Source organism: Pelecanus crispus, chromosome 5 (assembly GCF_030463565.1).
Source record: "Pelecanus crispus isolate bPelCri1 chromosome 5, bPelCri1.pri, whole genome shotgun sequence".
Classification (NCBI taxonomy): domain Eukaryota; kingdom Metazoa; phylum Chordata; class Aves; order Pelecaniformes; family Pelecanidae; genus Pelecanus; species Pelecanus crispus.
This window is the reverse complement of record NC_134647.1, coordinates 51520229-51537838: the sequence shown is the minus strand read 5'-3', so window position 1 is coordinate 51537838 and position 17610 is coordinate 51520229. Positions and strand designations below refer to the sequence as shown.

Here is a 17610-nt window from a genome sequence, read left to right as displayed (position 1 = left end):
TAAAAAGGTAAAAAGAGACACACCAAAAATAAGACAGGGATAAATACACTCAGGCAAGGCAGGTTCCACCAGGACAGTCTTTTTGTTTTCTTTAACGTGGCAACTACCTGGGGAATGGATGGAGGAAGGCAACAGCACCTTGCCCCTGCTTTCCCCTTGAGCTGGACCAGCAGATATGGCGAGGAGCAGCCCTGCACGCTAGGCTCACCGGGTCTGCACGGCTGATGGCCAGCAAGACCTAGCTGCTGGGCCAAAATGCTATTGAGAAATACAAATGACTGCTTGTCCCAGATCACTACGGAACATTAAAAAAATTTAAAATCCTGTCGATCCCTGAATAAGAAGTTGATTGACACAGTTGTTTTGTTTTTCTCCAAGAGGAGGAAGAATAAGGGAGAAAAACTTTTAACACTCTACGTGTGTGTGTGGGGGTGTGAGAGAGAAAAAGAGAGAGAGAGAGAAAGATTTTTCTATTTTGGCAACATCTTGGGAGCTTCTTTCTGTCCAGTGGTGGCATTGCACTAATTACAGTACCAGCCTGCCAGGTTGGTGCTGACTCTTTAGAGCCAAAAACGGGAAGACAGTCCTTTCTCCCCAGACTCTGCAGCCGTGTTTCAATCTGGCCCGGTCGTGGACACAGATCCCTGTGCCGTCTCCCCCACGGCAACAGCCTCCTCCTGCGGAGGAGATTCTTCCTCTGCCTGCCCCCGAGATGTGACGGTGGTCTCAGGAGAGATGCTGTGAGGCCCCTCCAAAGGCATACAGCCAGGGTGGTTCTTGCGAAAGTGCTGGTTGAGGATGGCCTGGAAAGGGAAGCTTTTGCCACAGACGTGGCAGTGAAAGGGCTTGTTGCCTGTGTGTTTGCGGATGTGATACTCCAGCTGATCCTTGCGGGTGTACTTCTTCCCACACATGCGGCAGACGAAAGGCGTGATGCCCATGTGGAGACGCATGTGCCGGTCCAGGCTGCCTTTCTGGTTGAAGGATTTGGCGCAGTAAATACAAGTAAGCCGTGGGTTGTACCGGAACCAGCGCTCTGAAACCTCCTGCTCCCGAAGATATTCCACATAACCGCTCACTCCAAGCATGGCTGATTCCTCCCCCTGCGAAGCAAGCAACAGAGATTTAAATAACAAGCAGTCTAAAACAAATTGCAGGAAAGAAGATCAGGCCCCAGTCCAGCCAGTAAAGCACTGAAGCATGTGCCAAACCTCGAAATCAGCAGCACTAATGCCTTCAACCTCAAGCAGACACTTAAGCGCTTAACTGGAGCCTTGGGGCTGAAGACAAATGAGCAATCAATTAGAAACCTCTGCAATGGCGGCCCCTTCTGCCAAGTCATTCGTTAGATCCGGGGAAGAAGAGACAGCCCTTGTCAGGAGGGCGCTTAGCCACTGATTGAGTTGTGGATCAAACGTGTCAATACATGTTACTTTTTCTAACACTTGGGCCAGTTTGATTAAAATACTGTATATCGCATTCTGTTTTACTTACTAAAGGTTAAAAAAATAAGCCAATTGATGAGCTTGCAGTAAAACGAAGGTGGAATAAACTACAGATCATATCTGAAACTCTTCAGGTGTCACTTTACACAAGTATTTATTTGCGTGTCATTCAGGATTCATTTTATAATGAATCACGTTTGCCGAAATGGCTGTGTAACCCAGCCCAGCCCTGCGGCATTACAGGGAAGGATCTGCAGCATAGAGAGCTAGCATGCCTAGCCCGAGTCACACAGCAAGGACTAGCTGGCTCCTCATTTTCTGAAGCCAGAAAGACAAATAGCCAAGAGTAAACCCGAACTGCAAGCTCAGGCTCTAGGACAGCCGCTTCTGGCTATCACATTCAGAATGAGCACAGACAGTCTTCTGAATGCCTCCGTGCTGGAGGGTGCAGTATTTGCACTCCCAAGTCTTACGCTGTTTCCTGATGATGTCAAATGCAGACAAGTAACTAGCGTAACGGCAGGAGGGCCTCTCCTCTGGCAACCAGGGCTGTGCACACGCACACAGCAGTGTAACCGTGCCAGATGCCGTTGAGTCCAGCTGTACAAGCAGTGGTAAGCTGCTCAGGACTAAAGGAGATGCACAAAGCTGTAGCACTTTCTTTCCACTCTACCACTGCCACTGGGCAGGGATCACGGGCAGACTATTTTTAGCATCGATATGGCAATACCAGAAGAGTGGAAGGTGATGACACTTCCCCGTGTATGTGGTAGCGTATCGTTTTATGTTTGAGGCCATTTCACGATGGAGAAATAACAACAGCTTTTCTGTACATAGAGCTAAAATTGCTTTGTATGTTGCATTTGCCCTGGAGGGTTAGTTTGACCTGAAATTTTCTAGATGTATTCTGAGGATACAAAACTAAGCTTTGGCAAAATAGGAACAAAAAGATAACTTTTGTTTTATGGAAGTGTATGACAAAGTTAGCAGACAGCAATCATGATTTTTTTTCCCCTTGCTTCACTTGGTCTTACTCAAGGGCAAAGCAGCCTGGTAACTCCTTACCAGCCTCCAGCAAAGTAATTTGATTATGAACTGACACATTACTTATCTGCCAGGCACACAAGAGTCATTCTACACAGTGTTGGGCGATACACTTGCAATATAGTGCCACTGCAATAGTGACTGTATGGAACAAAAAAATTAGATCAAAATGATTAGGTACAGGTTATTACCACTGTGCCCCACTTTCCTGCACCCTATAGCCCATTGCCCTCCTGTATTTCCGCGTATCTCTCCCTCCTACCCCAAAACTGTGCCCGTACCCCAAGAAAGCTGAGGAGTTGGAGCTACTTTACCTTGCAAATTCTGCTATGCAACACAGTCCCTTGGGGATGAGACGGAGACCTCTGTACAAATCCACAGTCCTTTGACGCACCACCCTACGGGTTTACTGGTGTAGTGCCTGGAGGGCTTTTTGGAATGGTTTTGGCACTAGCATGGAAAGGTTCAGCTGTTGTCAGCCCTCAGTCTTCCACAGAAGCCAACTAACACCTCCTCCCTCAGCTCAGGCATTTGCTGTCAGTGTTTTAGGGCAGATCCAACTCTGCAGGCAAATGGGGTTTCTCCTGAGGAGTTGGTGGCCTGCCCAGAATGAGGGTTGATATCTATGCCTTCAGATAACAAGAGAAACTCCTTGTGTTTTCCAGGTATCTGGCTAAAATCCCAAACGACAGCCAAAATCGGTTTTAAATCATATACCGACAGCGTATGTTCTCACTGGGAGCAACTAAACCCTTTGCAACAGTAAAAGGTCTTTGTTACACAAACAGTATTGCTTGCAAACAAAGAACATTATACACTTCATCACAACACAGTCCCCTTCACCTTCAATGCCAACATTTACTTGCAAACTTCTTGATCTGCCTACCTGGGAACTGGGCTGCTTGGGTTCATCCATCCGCCTGGGAGACTCGCTTTTTGATCTGTACCGCTCAGTCACAGCAACCATGCTGCCAGAAGGGCTAAATCTGTGGGGTGGGGGAAGAGTGTAAACGGAGTTTTTAATGGGCATCAGGTCACTACAGTGTTTAGAACAACGGGTGAGCAATAGAGGCACCTGTATAGCATCTCTTCATCCTCACCAGCTAACACACAGGAGGCGGAACAGCACAAGTATAAAGGAAAAACCAAGTCATACTGGTCTGTGGTTTCAGTCTTAACATCTGAAAAATAAAACTGAGTCATTTGGCTTCCAGTTCAGTAACAGAGAGCTTTTCGGTTGCTATCGCAATTAAACCAATGTGGGCCCAGAGACTCAGGAACTGTACAACGGGAGAAGAAACCATTTCTCTAAGGGCACCTCTCATTCACCACCCTCGCCCTCCTCTCCCTTTCAAGTGTGAAACAGAAGTGATGTGATGGACTCCAGGTAGGAAACAGTGGATATTGAGTGCTGTGCAAAAAGAGATGCTCGAAGCTAGCTGATCCATGGAAAAGAGTTAAGGAACTAGGAAAGGATCACTCTCCCAAGGGCCAGCTCAAGATCATTCCCACTGACTGATTTATTAAGCAACAAGTGACAGAATATCCATTGCTTCCAGGTAGCTGTTCCCCCATGGGACCAGAGGGATTGAGCTAGAAGAGAAGAGAGGCAGCTGTGAAGGAAAACCCCACAAATACAACCCCCCTAAACACAACAGATCTGCCCTTTATCAGATCCATTCTTTGGTTTGAGCTAAGGGCAAGAAAACAAATGCTGGAGTGGAGGGGAAGCGGATGGATGGAGAATCAAAACACAGCAGATTTCACCACCTGTTTTCCATAAAGGCTTTCTGCCCTTTCATATAAATCAAAACAACAGCAGAAGCTGATGGGCTCCCCACTTCAACTGCTTCAGAAGATGTAAACCCACAACCCATTGCTGTCCTGAACCACTGGGAAGAAAATTTCCTCTTGACCTACAGCTGGTGACCAGCTTGTTTCTCAAACAGAACCACCCCCAGTTTTTCAGGCCAGAAGGCATCATTGCAATGACACTTTGCGTAACACGTATGTGACCTTGTTAATTCCGATGCTGAGCATGATATCTACTGAGACTGAATGGCAATATCTTCTTTAGACAAAAACCCCACCTCAGCTATATACCAAGACATAGAGGTTCCAACCTATAGATCTCCAAGTGCTACTAATTAATTTCCCAAGCTAGTCTGTTCCTGGAGATCCTGGTCTGATCACTACCCAGCCAAAATACTATAACCCAAACCGGATACACTTCATAGCACCACGAAAAACTTCCTTCAGCACTTACGCTTAATGGCCACAGGACATATAAGGGGGAAACGATCCAAAGCGACCAACCCAGCCAAGTGAATATCTTGCATAATCTCCTTACAGCCAAGGTCAGTAATTAAGTTAAAGAAAACTCACCTGTCAATCTCACTGCTGGTTGGCCTGACCACTTTGGCCCCAGAGGACCCTAACGCGTAAGCTTCTTGGCACATCAATCCGTGGCCTGTGGTGTCGATCACCATAGCAGTGACCTCCTCAGCACTGCTCCCATCTTCTCCCGATGGCTGATGCTCTGCCCCGAGCCACTCCTCCAGGTTCTCCGTTTTAATGTGTACTCCTCCCAGCACCCGGACATCGTCATCGTTCCGTCCCCCACGGTCTCCCATTCCCGTCTCAACATACCACTGTCCAGCTCTGTTAATCCGTAGTATGGGCTCCCTGCTTTCCACGTCTGAACTCTGCTCAATTATCTGGGGGCTGGTGGACTCCTCGGGCGGGCTGAGCTCCCGAATGTCCAGCACTGTGCTAACCTGCCCCAGGCGACTCCCCTTCGGGGTGTTGTAACGTGGGCTCAGAGAACGGTTTAAATTTGGCGTCACCCGGTGAGACTCCGGTGGTCTCTCCTGATGCTTTGTCCTGGTCTGGCTCAATTCCGCTTCCACCTCTGCCACGTTGATTTTGAAATGAATTCCCTCGAGAATCTGCGTGCATTTGTCTATGATGTGCTGCATCTGCAAGAAACTGGCAGCCGTTAGGTAACTGATGATGTCAGCCAGCTGCAGACATATCCTACCGGTGTAACAAAAAGAAAGGAGCTGCTCAAAAACAGAAGGGTTCTTGATGACAGAAATGGAAACGGTGCTCATTTCGTTCAAGGACATGTGGTCACGGAAGTAGGGTGAGCTGGCAGCCAGCACCACCTTGTGAGCACGGAAAGCTTGCCCCTGCACGTTGACCACAATGTCACATAGGCGACCCTGCATGCGTAACTGATTCAGGTGGCTCAGGACAGAGTTACTGAAGTCAGGAATCTCCAGCTGAATGTTCCCACTCTTCTCCATGGCTGTCCCAGTTGCAGGTACACGGCCCTACTGGAAAGGCAGAAAAAAATACCATCGTTAACAGAGCTAGTCTATCATTTGCATTTAAAACATTTTTCACCTACTTTCATGCAGTTTGAAATACTGGCATTTTTAGAGAAGTCTCTCACCATTTAATTTACAAGCACCTCACAGAAGTTCTCTGATCTTTATGTGCTGTACACCACCTTTCACAAGAGTTATGTTAAACCAGTCCCTGATAGATCCCCATTCCCTGTGGTTTGAAACAGTTCGTTCTGTCAGCCTCAATAAAAGCACATTTGCATTGTAAAAAGAACATTAAAAATGGTTCAGGTACTAAAAATAGGCAACTGATGGCCTAATGGATTAAAATACTTAGCACTTGTACCTTCTAAGCACTTTGAAAAGGAAAAGTAATATTGTGATCCTTCCTTTGTAGAACAGGAATCAGGAAGGAGACACTGGAACCTAAATCCTCCTCAGAGATTTTTCAAAAGCTGACCAGCACACATTTGACCTCAAGGCATCTTAAGTACATCGTTAAAATCAAGATATTCATCATATGCAGCGTTTCTGACACATGGCAGAAAACATAACAGGATGGTCAAAGAAAAAGAACAGAATCCAGTTCTAAACACAAGCCTATCAGACCATCCGCTGAGCATAAGTGACTCCCTGGCAAAAGAAGCTGGCATTTGTGTAGTTTGAGATATTGCATACAGCAAAAGACAATTTATGAACAAGGGGGATTAACAAACTAGCTCTCCTAGTTTCCCTTCCATAATTCATTTTTCTATAATCATCACATTTCATTTTGGCAAAGTTTGAAAAGGAGCCCTGACCATATATGGTAAAAATTCAGAATGATCCAAAATTAGATGTAAACTCTCCCAAAAAGAAGGAAAAAAAAAAAGGAGGGGGGAAAGTAAATATGTTTATTAAAGACCACTCGTGGCATGAACAGCTTCCAAGGTGGATGGCATCTGAAGTGTCGATTAAGCAGAATGCTGCAGATATCAAAACAATTTCAGGCAGGCGGGGAATACCAAGACTCACAGTGCCTGCTCCGAGAAATCTCAGAATTGAAGGGACTAGCACACAGGAAAGCATATGTGCCTTTGAAGGACTTTTTTTTTTTTTTTTTAAATTTATGAATGCTGCAGGATAGCGCATGTTCACATGCCCAAGCAGACTTTGTGCAAACTTGGCAAAATATGTTACTAAACCTGAAGCTGCGGGACAGCCTGTCAATCTTGTGAAGTCGTGCAAAGAGATTACTAAACGGCCGGATGGCTGTGTGTCTCTGGGGTAGGCAAGATCAGGGGTGCACAAAACTTCACAAGACGCAGCTTAACAGTGCCACATCTTAAGGCTTCTTCTCCGCCTCCCCGACCTTTAGGAGAAAGCAACAAAACCCACAAAACCCAAGGAACTCTAGCGTACAGGTCTGCGTCAACACAATGTTAAGAGCAGGACTTGAAATGCACAAAACAAGGTGAAATAGAAAATCTGATGTCTTACCCGTAACGTTGCAAGTAACATGCAAAGGGGAGGAAATGGGGGTGGTATCTTGTTGTTTTCCTTTTTTCTTCTGATGTAGTAAGAAGGTCTGAAAACCTTTTGCCCCCTTCCCCTTTAGAAGGAAAAAAGAAAAGAAAGGAAAAAGTAGCACAGAGGAATTGGGTTCTCCTGAGCACAACCAAGAACGTCAAGCTTCATCGTTCTTTGTTTTGCTGGAAGATACAGCAGCAGGATTAGCTAACCATTACACGACGTCCCACCCCAAACCACAGAGAAACACTGAATCTTATCAAATTGATCTCTCCCCACTGTGTGGGTGTTGCATCTCTCTGCTCAGTGTTTGCATTGTACTGATGGTCATTAAAATAAAAAATGGAAGTGCAAATAACCTGAATAAGTCATTTCCTCTCTTACCGGGCTGGTATCTCTGGCACTAACCCTGCAGCATTTAAACACATGCAGGGTTTTCCTCAAATGAGCCGTCTCACACCATGAGGAACACTCACGCAGCCGAAATCACATCAAGCATGTGCAAATGTTTACAGGATTGGGGAGCCTGTAATCTCATAATCTTCCCAAACCACCGGTTTCTAAAGTGATAAACCCCAAAGCATTCTCTTAAGGCAGGCAAGCAAAGGAAAGGCACACAGGCATCCTTCGCAAGGTGAAACACCCCTGCCGAAGCAGCGAGCACTCAGGCAGGCTGGCGCAGGGAGGCGAGGCTGGAGGCAGAGGCTGACCATTCATTTCTCAGGGTGTCAGCTCGGGACGTACAGAAAAGAGAAGGGAAAAAATAATAATCAGATCTTAACTGCTGAGCATGGCTGTGTACGGCCCTGGTCAGAAGTCACCGGCTCCCAGGAGAGCCCGAAAACCTATTTGAGAGCTTCTGCTCCGAAGGCAGGGAACAACCCGTCAGCCACTGATGGCAGGAGAAAAGAACCCACGTGACTTCATTTACCTCAGTATCGAGGAAGCAGCATTTTATGATATGCTTTGGGGACAACCTCAGTCAGAGGCTGGCAAGGGGGAATCTATTTTTTGGATCAAACTACCCTTGTCAGAAGATGATTTCCATCCTCCCGGGTAAGGGGTCTATCATAAGCTTATGCACCTCAGCCGGCAGCACAATGACAACTCAATTTTTGCCTTTCCTGGCGCCCAACTATGCGTTCATCATCTCAGCCTTTACCTGCAGGATGAACAGGATCTCCTGCTGAGCAATGCTCTTTTACAGAGAACATTTTGAGACACTTATCTATTTTTAACAGAATTTAAAGTGTCACCAGCTGAGACTTGGACTTACTTATCTCAGAAAATGCCTTTCACCCGGTGAGGCAAGTGCGACTACCGGGACCAGCAGAAATTCTCAATCCATCAGGCCCTTGTAAAAAGCTGGGACAGACCATCTGCAGCAAATGATGCTCCCTCTGAATATATCCTTTGTCAGAAAACTGTCAAGCTGGGGAGCTGCACAGAGGAGGTGGAACTGAAAAGTCTTGGTTTTGGGGCTGAGATTTACCACGACTGGTCAACTTGACTACTTTCAAATTACGATGAGACCTTAATAAAGATAAAAACGACGGCAATTCTAAATTGAGATGAGAGACGCTGCCTTCCTCATCCTTCCCCGCCTCAGCCAAAAGGGCAAATTTAACAGTGCCTGGTTTATTCCCCACTAAATCGCTCACAAGCGATGACTCCAGGCCTTCGCTCCCGGCGCGAGGTGATGAGGGTGAATTTTTAGCCCTGACAGCTGCAGAGAGGCGCCCGAAGACCCGAACCCGGGGGTGCCCGGAGAAAGCGGACCGACGTCCGCTCTCCCCTCGCCCCGAGGGCTAAATCAACCCCGCGCCGTCCCGCCCGCGGGGCTGACAACGCACCGCACCCCGTCCCGCGGGGGAGAGCACCGCCCGGCCGGCCGGGGCGAGCCCGGGAGGGGCGGCGGGGCCTCCAGCGGGGGCCGGGCCCAGCCGGCGGAGGGCCCCGCGGCGGGGGGAGCGGGCCCGGCGGCCCCCGCCCCGCGGCCCTGAAGAGAGGAGGGGCGGCAGCGGGGCGCGGCCGCGCTCCCCGGCCCCCGCGGGCGTGACGGCGCCTCACGGGCGGGGCGGGCCCGGGCCTCCCCCCGCCCCGCCCCGCCCCGCCCGGCCCCGCCCGGCCCGGCCCGCCGGGCCCGCGCCGCGCCGGTACCTACCTGGCGGGGGTGGGAAGGGCCCGCAGCACCGTCCCGGAAGCGAAACCCCCCGAGCGGGCCGCACCCCGGAAGAAAATTCCCGCCCGTGAGGCCGCGGCGCGCATCGCTCCCCCGCGCACCCCCGCGCCCCGCCCCTTCGCCGCGCCCCGCCCCGCCCCGCCCCCCCGCGGCGCCGAGAGGGGCGGGGCCGCGCCCCGCCCGCCGCGGCGCGCTCACGTGACCGGCGCCGGCGCTATATAAAGGTCGCGCGGGGCCGCAACCGCCCTTTTCTGCCCGTGGCTCTGCGCGGCTGGGAGCGGCTCGGCGCGGCCCTGCCGGTGGGCGGGCGGGTTTTCCCGCCCGGTGCGGGCCCCCGCCGCTCCGCGGGACGGTGTGGAAGCGCTGCGGGTACGGGTTGGGCGCCGATGTGCGCTGGTGGGGGAGGATGGAGGCGGATTGGGTCGGCGGGGCCCGGTCTGCGGCCTAGGCCGCTGGGGCCTTCTGAGGGGACTCCGCCTCGTGGCGGCTCTGTGGGGGGAAGGGGGCAGGAAGCGCAGACCCCACGAGGGGGTCGCATGGGAGAGGGGGTCCCGTGGAGCCCCTACGCGGGCTGGGGGAAGGGGAGGTCAGCGCAGCCCCCACGGAGATGAAGGGCCCGTGGAGCCTCAGCCTTGAGGCCCGTCATCCCGCGGCGGTGTGGGCAGGGCTGGGTAGTGCCGTGAGTGTGAGCCCAGCGGGGAGGCTGAGCCTGCGGCCTGGGCTCGGATTTGGCGGGGAGCAGCTCGGGGGTGCCTGGTGAGAAGCCGGGCACAGCCCGCATTGCGGGGTCTCGTCTGGAAGCCCTTGTCCCACGGGAAATGCTCCTGGAAGATGGCGAGGTGGTGTGTGGCAGCTGCAGAAATCAGCTTTAGGTTTCTTTTTTTTTTTAACTCTGCACTAGGGTTTTAGGAAAGTAGTTTTCACCGGTAAATGGAAAGTGTTGTGTGCGCAAAATATAAGTGTTGTGTTGGGGTTAAGGGTTGCCTGCTCCTCTGCAAATTAATGCTTGGAAGTAGAATCTAGGCTGGAGAGAGCCCTTTCGTTGTGGGGAAGGTGGAGATTATCCCCTGCAGAACAGTTTATTGGTAAATGAGGAGACAGCCTTACCTGTATCATGGGCTCTGGGTAATAGTTAGCTTTCTGAGTGTTATGGTTAAAGGCTCCATGTTGACAAAGTAGCACTTGGGCTTCCATGTGCCTGCACATGATGAAAACTATGTTGGTAGGGACATCTGAGAGGGTGATGAATACCAACATATCTGAGCTGGGCATGGAATAGTGTGCAGAGGTATATCTGGCATGGCTGAGACACCACGTGGTCCTTTCCAGGCAGCCAAACTAAGTTAATGGCTGCAGGACTGACCCAGTGCTTATACACTAGAATTGAAGCTGCAGAAAATAGAGAAGTTTTGTGGTTCTGTCCTGCTTAAAAATACGGGCTAGCAATTATTTTTGTGGCCTTGTCTCTCAAAAGAGCAGTGTAGATTGCTTCAGGGAGGGCTTTGCTGTAAGGCTTGGAATATTGTTTTGAGTTTTACTTGCTTGCTTTTGTGTGAACATAACATCTTCATTCTTAGAAGAAAAACTAATGGAATCTCTCTTGTTTTCAGTTTTAAGATGTGTCAGCTACACTCTTCTTCTGGCTTCGAAACAGGTAGGTGCTGCTTTGGAAATAAGGAGTTTAAACTGAGAATTAGTGTGTAGGTACACTTAGAGCAACCAGCTTGGAGTACTCTGTATCTCAGGAAATGATAGGACCGGTGTTTGTAATCCAGTAATTGCTTGTTGTGTCTCTTCAGGCAGTCCTCACTTCTACTGGGAAAAGTCATGTCTGTCTTTGTACTGGAAAGTGGATGTGAGACCCCTGTTGTCTCTGAACCACTAATCATCCTGTAAACAGACTACAGCAGTACCCTAGATGCCTTTTTTCCTTTATTACTGCTGTTTCACTATTCACAACAATAAATAGTTTGTTGTTTGGAGAAAAGTGCTGGATGCATGTTTCAAAAAGAGCTTGTAACTATCCGGACTGATAACTAAATCAGAGCCTATGATGGTTTCAGTGTAAGAGTAGTGGACAGAAGTGATTTCTGAAAACTCTGTGCTGAGGCTTTTTTCTGTGCTTGGTGTCACTGCTGGTGGTACTCCCTCTAGTTCTACAAGTGTCTGAAGCTGTTCTGTCTCTTCCAGATCTGCCACTGAATATGGAGACTTGATGCTACTTCACAAGGTAAAAAGTACTTATTGAAAATTCAGCATAAAATGGTGTTTAGTGTTTGTCTGGACAGCATCTTTTGTTCTAATATCGGTAGGCAGACTTTATTCCCTGAGCTAAGTTTTCCTTCTGGTGCCACAATGATGACACTTATTTGCTACTCTTGACCAAGAGAATGATGAGCACTTTTACCACCATAACTTCCTCTGAGGCACAAAAACTTAGAATTCCCCTTGATGTTTTAGACTTCTGAATATACTGTTCATAAGGTTTTTTTCTTCCAGGATTTGAACTGTGCACATGGAAGAGTTGCAGAAGAAACATCACCTGGTGAGAAACATGTAGTCTGTGTAGGGGTTTCTTCCATGGAGCTGCTGAAACACTGCAGTGGAAATGGTGAGATGTGTAAGATGGGAGGGAAGTACTTTGGAATTAATTTCCATTAATATGCAAAAATAATTGATGCTTGCTAGTGTTCAGAAACTGTCAAGTATTTCTGTATATGTTTTATTTGGAGAACTTCAATTTTTCAAACCTGTCACAAGAGGCATTCACTTGGTAATATCCCAAAGCAGATACAATGATGATGGCATAGTTCAGCAGAATATCCTGTGAAGAACGGTTTTGTCTTTCGCTTCTATCTGATGTATCTGGCTCTTGTGATCTCTTGCTAGGTGTAGGCTTGCCTATGAAAGGTGAGGGAATCTGATTTTTTTTTCCTTTTGTTGCAGGCACTGGGAGATGAAGCTATAAGCTGTGCAAGGTAAATATTGTATTGCCTGAATCTGTAAAAACTAATTTATATCCCTGATGTATGAAGAGGCTGTGTGTGATGACAGCATAGTTCAGCAGATGACCCATGGTGATCACACTAAGTGTCTTTTGCTCCTATCTGATGCAGCCTCCTGTACCGTAGGCTAAGTTTGTCTGTCTCTGGCTAAGACAGACAATTCATGTGGAAAGCTGAGGGTGAAACCCTACTTTTGCTCCATGAATGTGTTCTGAAAATTTGTCTCAGAAGATCAGTAAGTGGGCTAAACATTAAAAAATTTAGTAGGATGAATAGAAGGAGAGTAGGCTGTGCTTGTGAAATTAAGCACAAATACAGCAGAATAAATTTGCTATTTCAGTAACAAATTCTTGGTTGATCTGGTGTTAGTGCTCCAAGTTCTGTAAGTGTTGTTGTTTTACAGACTGCCCTGGACAGAGGATACCTGTGCTTCCAGTGTGAGAAGCTATTTCACCTGTTCCCAATGTTGGTGAAGACAAGGCCTTCCTAATCGAAGGTAATTGAAAAACTTTTTTTAGATGGATGCTGCATTTGAGCTTGGGAGTTTGGTTTTGGAGATAAGAGGGTCTGCAAATCCATTTTGTTTCTGGTAAATCTGAAGCAAATATAGTACGCTAAGTGTGCCTTCGGATCCGTTATCCTTCACAATGAAAGCATTAAGTAATTGTTTTTGTGGTGTTAAAGATTTCTGGAATGTGCCTGTTGAGACTAAATGGTGAATGTGGCAATACGATGAATTTAGTTTCTGAAATGCTTTTCCCCGCTTAGGCCAACTTGGATGTTAACACAAAGTTCATATTGCTGAACTCTGCAATTTAGAGGTTTCTTTGCTCCTTTCTGCAATTCCAGCAGTCTCTGGAGTTGAGGAATTACTGTCTCGGGGTGCTGGGGAGAGTGCTGGGAGATGGCTTTACACCCCCCTTGTGGAAGGGGATGGGAGTGTTGCAGTCTGCTGTAGATGATGTTGAATCAGGTCTCTGATCCCAATGAGGATAAAACTTGACTAAACGCTGATACAGTATTTCACCAGAACTGTTATGCTAAAACTTCTTTCTGGACCCTATCTAATAGCAAATTTCCTTTGCAGGCTTCCAAAGTGTTTCTCATTGTGATGTAAGTACTTGTTTAACTTTGCAAGTATTCGCATAAAAAAACCAATGCCTAGAAGTGAAGTATTTAAGTGAAGTATTTAAGTGAAGTATTTAAGTGAAGTATTTAAGTGAAGTATTTAAGTGAAGTATTTAAGTGAAGTATTTAAGTGAAGTATTTAAGTGAAGTATTTAAGTGAAGTATTTAAGTGAAGTATTTAAGTGAAGTATTTAAGTGAAGTATTTAAGTGAAGTATTTAAGTGAAGTATTTAAGTGAAGTATTTAAGTGAAGTATTTAAGTGAAGTATTTAAGTGAAGTATTTACAGCTTACAAGCTGGGGGAAGGGTGCAGGGGGCCAGTGTTGGCTGTTGTTTGCATCTCTGCCAAAACAGGAGGATGCTTTAAGGGGAGAACTGCTGGATAAGGCCCAGCCTTGACAGGCTGGTTTGTGCTAAAGTCTCCACTGTGTGCCTGTGAGCTCATGAAGTTGCTCTGACAGTACTGTTTGTGTATTTGTCCTCTTCATCATAGCAACCTTAGCCTAAAGCAGATAGTTGTCCAGTGACTGACAATGTGAGCTGCCTGTGTGATGAGATGTGACTACCTTGACTTCAATCATGGAGGTCTGCAATTAGCTCTATCTGACTTCAGGCACCTGACTAGATTTCATCCTCGTGTACTTGCTTGTGCGCTGTCCTGATGCTTTGCTTTGTTCCAGGTCTGGTGCAGTGGAGCTGTGAAGTTGTGCAGTTGATAGTGTTACCAGCAAAAGTAAGTTGCCAGCAAATGCATATGACTGGTCTGAACTGTGTGATAGGTGATGGGGAAGTTACTAGATGCTGGCCTTTAATTGCAGTGTAGCTGCAGCATTAAGCAGAAGGTGCCTTGAGGATTTTCCTACCTCTACCAATAGATCACAGGTTACCAGCAGCCTGCAGAGTTCACTTACCCAAGGTACTAGGGACCAAAGACAGTGATAAGATATGGTAATACTGTAACAGTAATGGACAAAGGAGTTTCTGGAAGTCTTAATGAGTCTCTAGAGTAACATCAGCATTGGACTGACATCTTATTTTCTTATGTGTGTATCCTAGATTTGAGAATGGGAGAACTGCTGGATACATTGTGACAGATGCTTCTTACCTGGTAAGCTGCTTGCTTCTCAGTTGCCATAAGACTTCTTTTTTTTTTTTTACTGCTTGAAAATGTTAACTGCTTTCTGTAACTGAAAAGAAATATTATGGACCAGTTGAACTATGTAACTGCTACAGACTACTTGAGTTTGTAGTTGATAAGAAAGAATGTGTGGTAACCTGGCAGTGCAGAGCTTGTGCTGACCAAAGCCAGTACAATTATTTACTATTTTAACTTTTTGCTGGTTAAATTTAGTGGGCTTTTGCAGGGAATAGCACTGATCTTCAGTAAGTGAAGTAATACGGTAAATTATTTGTCTCAATGGCTAGGTTAGAGCTTTTATGTGATGTGAAGCTGTGGTTGGGGGTAAGGTCTGAAATGCTGAGGTCAGGTCCTCAGGAGAAACAAAAGTAACAAAACATTAAGTTTCTCTAAGTGCGTACTGTTTGTGATGATTAATTCTAAGCAATGGGAATCTCTCTGAAAGAGGCTGAGGAGGACTCTTGTGCTGAAACAGTACCTACATTCAAACTAACTCTTGAAGCACTGCCAAAGAGAGTGTTAATAAATTTTTACTTGTTACAGAGTGAAGCTCATGGGGAGTTTGAGAAACAAGCCTAACTTATGTCTGAGGTAAGTGTGTAGAGTACATAGGGTTTGATAATTACTGGAATATTGTCTTTGTGCTAAATGCCTAGTTAGGGGTGCCTAAAATTAGTCCTATAATACATCTGGTTTGTCTTCCTTTATTATATTCTGATTCTCCCACTCTCAGGTACTGTGGGAATAAACATAGAATCATAGAATGCTTTGGGTTGGAAGGGACCTTGAGAGATCATTGAGCCCAACCCCCCTGCAGTGAGCAGGGATTGAACCTGTGAACTTGGCATTATTAGCACCATGTTCCAACCAACTGAGCTAACCCGGCTGGTCATGATGTGCTTGAAGCAAGAATGCACTTATATGTAGTTCTGAATTTGACTTGAAAGGGGGTGGCTCTTTCTGAGCAGATGCCCTGACAATTTTTGAACTGTAGTCGATGGTAAACTTTATGTAGAGTTCAGTTTGTATGAACAGAAGATGTGGCCTCAATGACTTTAAAAAAATGTGGCTTTATTGCTGGATGTCTTCACACAGTGGAAATAGTAAAGGAGCCGAATTGAATCAGTGGGGACCACTTAGCCAATACAGTGTTGATAATGTAGCACAGCAGAATGCACGGCAGCAAACATAACTCCTATCATAACTCATACCAGATATCTGATGTATCTGGCTATTCTGTGAACTGACACTATAACACTGCACTCTTGAATTAAAAGAAAAAAACAAAACATGAACCCTGTATGTTGTGGTTGTCACTACTTGGTAATTTTTGCTACTCTTGCTTATGTTGACTATGCAAAGTTAGGATCAAGTTCTAGATGATTGCTGTACAAACTTTTTTCTTCCAGCAGACTGATTCTCACTTTTAAGGATAGGTTTTCAAGTTGATTTCTATGGGACTTTTATTTTAGGTATCAGAACTCATTGAATACAAGTTTCTGTTGGGGAGAGACAGTATCACAAAGCAAGTGGTAGCTTTGTACTTTTCCCCAATTCTACCAATGTTAGTAATTCTGTATTTCCAATTCAGTTAGAATTTGTAAGCTTTGTATATCCTATTTGGGTGTTGCAATTTGGAGTTCTTGTCAGTTGCCAGCTGAAATGCAGCTTCCTTGTAGGTAAAATCAGTTTGGATAGAATTTAATAGATAAATAATTAAACTTGCATATAGTGTTTGTTATTCTGAAACAACTTCTCTCTTCCTCAGGACTGTGCTGTCTGCAGCCTCATTGGGTAAGACCACACAGCAGATTAATTCTTTAAAACTTCTGGCAATATGTGTAGCCACTGATGAAATCTGATTCTGCCAAATGAATTACTGTGATATTACAATTTCCGTTCCACTTTTCTCTGAGGTTACAAAGCTGCTGTGGAGCTTTTAGCAGTTGTGCTACTGCATATGTTAATTGTGTTTTCTTGCTTTAGGTGAGGAGGCAACTTTGAAGCTACTATGAATGAAGAACTGAGAAGGTGAGTGTAACTGTAGTAATAATGAAATGTATTTGCTGGAACAAATGATGATAACCTTAGCTTGAACTCTCTCTCTGAACAGAGATGAAAATCTAAGGTCTGAGTTGTTCCCAGCAAGCTGCTTCTGCTGGTTTGGTGCCTTATAATGGTTCTTATGTTTGTCTTAATAGGTGGAAGATTGCAGAATAATGGGTTACACTTGCATGAACAGCATTAGAAAAGCCAAGGGTTTTTTTAACACACTGGTAATGTTTTCCTGATACTGATTGGAACCAATAAAAACTTGTAAACTCTACCTGTTGTTGTGAACTGCTTTCTGACTTGAACAGCTTGCTGTAAAACAGCTCTAGGCTACTTTAAAAGCTTCAAATGCTTGATTTAGAGCAGGGACTAAACTAGTTTAAATGCTAGTCCTGCAAGTGTCTTAACTTAGGTGTCAGATACTGCTAGTGTGCAGACTGCAGTTGACCTGACCAATACCAAGATTTGGACAAAGCTAAATAATTGAAGTAAATTACTACTATTAGTATTTTGTAGTTGAGAGCTAAACACTACTTCATGTGTATTTGCTCCTGAAATTACAGGCCACCAGTAAGTCTGATATTACATGTTCAGGTGCAGATGATGTGCACAGAATAAGCGTACAGCTTGGACACTGTTAACCCTTTTCCATGGGACTCTAAGTCTAATGTGGTCACTGGCATTAGTCTGGAGCAAGACAGCATCCAGCCTCCATGAGGAAAATAGTTGAGTGGATTTTGAGGTGGGGGATTTTGAT

General features: G+C 46.2%; 1 protein-coding gene, 1 long non-coding RNA gene and 7 other non-coding genes across 12 annotated transcripts; 8 read left to right on the top strand and 1 right to left on the bottom strand.

Moving 5' to 3' along the window:
* Positions 1-275: 275 nt before the first annotated feature.
* ZBTB37 (zinc finger and BTB domain containing 37) lies at positions 276-5827 on the bottom strand. The gene is made up of 3 exons (XM_009480583.2): positions 4875-5827; positions 3376-3475; positions 276-1103 (listed from the first exon to the last, which is right to left on the bottom strand). The coding sequence occupies exons 1-3, from the start codon at positions 5795-5797 to the stop codon at positions 615-617; spliced, it is 1512 nt and encodes a 503-aa protein (XP_009478858.1). The 5' UTR covers positions 5798-5827; the 3' UTR covers positions 276-614.
* A 3974-nt stretch (positions 5828-9801) lies between these two features.
* Positions 9802-17127, top strand: LOC142593539 (uncharacterized). 4 transcript variants are annotated; one of them, XR_012831060.1, is made up of 13 exons: positions 9841-9899; positions 11141-11184; positions 11721-11760; positions 12030-12075; positions 12477-12508; positions 12939-13031; positions 13623-13648; positions 14157-14248; positions 14344-14396; positions 14720-14771; positions 15345-16595; positions 16788-16832; positions 17003-17127. It is a non-coding gene; the product is annotated as an uncharacterized LOC142593539 (long non-coding RNA). The 4 variants fall into 4 exon arrangements; XR_012831059.1 differs by lacking the exon at positions 14157-14248 and adding an exon at positions 13385-13508; XR_012831058.1 differs by lacking the exon at positions 14157-14248 and having other exon boundaries at positions 9802-9841.
* Positions 10725-10802, top strand: LOC142593623 (small nucleolar RNA SNORD74). Its single transcript, XR_012831100.1, has one exon. It is a non-coding gene; the product is annotated as a small nucleolar RNA SNORD74 (small nucleolar RNA).
* LOC142593633 (small nucleolar RNA SNORD75) lies at positions 11576-11642 on the top strand. Its single transcript, XR_012831110.1, has one exon. It is a non-coding gene; the product is annotated as a small nucleolar RNA SNORD75 (small nucleolar RNA).
* On the top strand, positions 11879-11959 carry LOC142593612 (small nucleolar RNA SNORD24). The gene has a single exon (XR_012831089.1). It is a non-coding gene; the product is annotated as a small nucleolar RNA SNORD24 (small nucleolar RNA).
* LOC142593624 (small nucleolar RNA snR60/Z15/Z230/Z193/J17) lies at positions 12318-12398 on the top strand. The gene has a single exon (XR_012831101.1). It is a non-coding gene; the product is annotated as a small nucleolar RNA snR60/Z15/Z230/Z193/J17 (small nucleolar RNA).
* Positions 12566-12649, top strand: LOC142593625 (small nucleolar RNA snR60/Z15/Z230/Z193/J17). Its single transcript, XR_012831102.1, has one exon. It is a non-coding gene; the product is annotated as a small nucleolar RNA snR60/Z15/Z230/Z193/J17 (small nucleolar RNA).
* On the top strand, positions 15200-15278 carry LOC142593613 (small nucleolar RNA SNORD79). Its single transcript, XR_012831090.1, has one exon. It is a non-coding gene; the product is annotated as a small nucleolar RNA SNORD79 (small nucleolar RNA).
* LOC142593622 (small nucleolar RNA SNORD47) lies at positions 16645-16720 on the top strand. The gene has a single exon (XR_012831099.1). It is a non-coding gene; the product is annotated as a small nucleolar RNA SNORD47 (small nucleolar RNA).
* Positions 17128-17610: the final 483 nt, after the last annotated feature.

Bases quoted from the DNA above. Each gene is read 5' to 3' on its own strand.
- ZBTB37 (XM_009480583.2), bottom strand. From the start codon at position 5,797: ATGGAGAAGAGTGGGAACATTCAGCTGGAGATTCCTGACTTCAGTAAC. The intron at 3,476-4,874 runs GTGAGTTTTCTT...CCCACCCCACAG, and splicing joins ACCAGCAGTGAGATTGACAG to ATTTAGCCCTTCTGGCAGCA. The intron at 1,104-3,375 runs GTAGGCAGATCA...CTTGCTTCGCAG, and splicing joins CCAAGCAGCCCAGTTCCCAG to GGGGAGGAATCAGCCATGCT.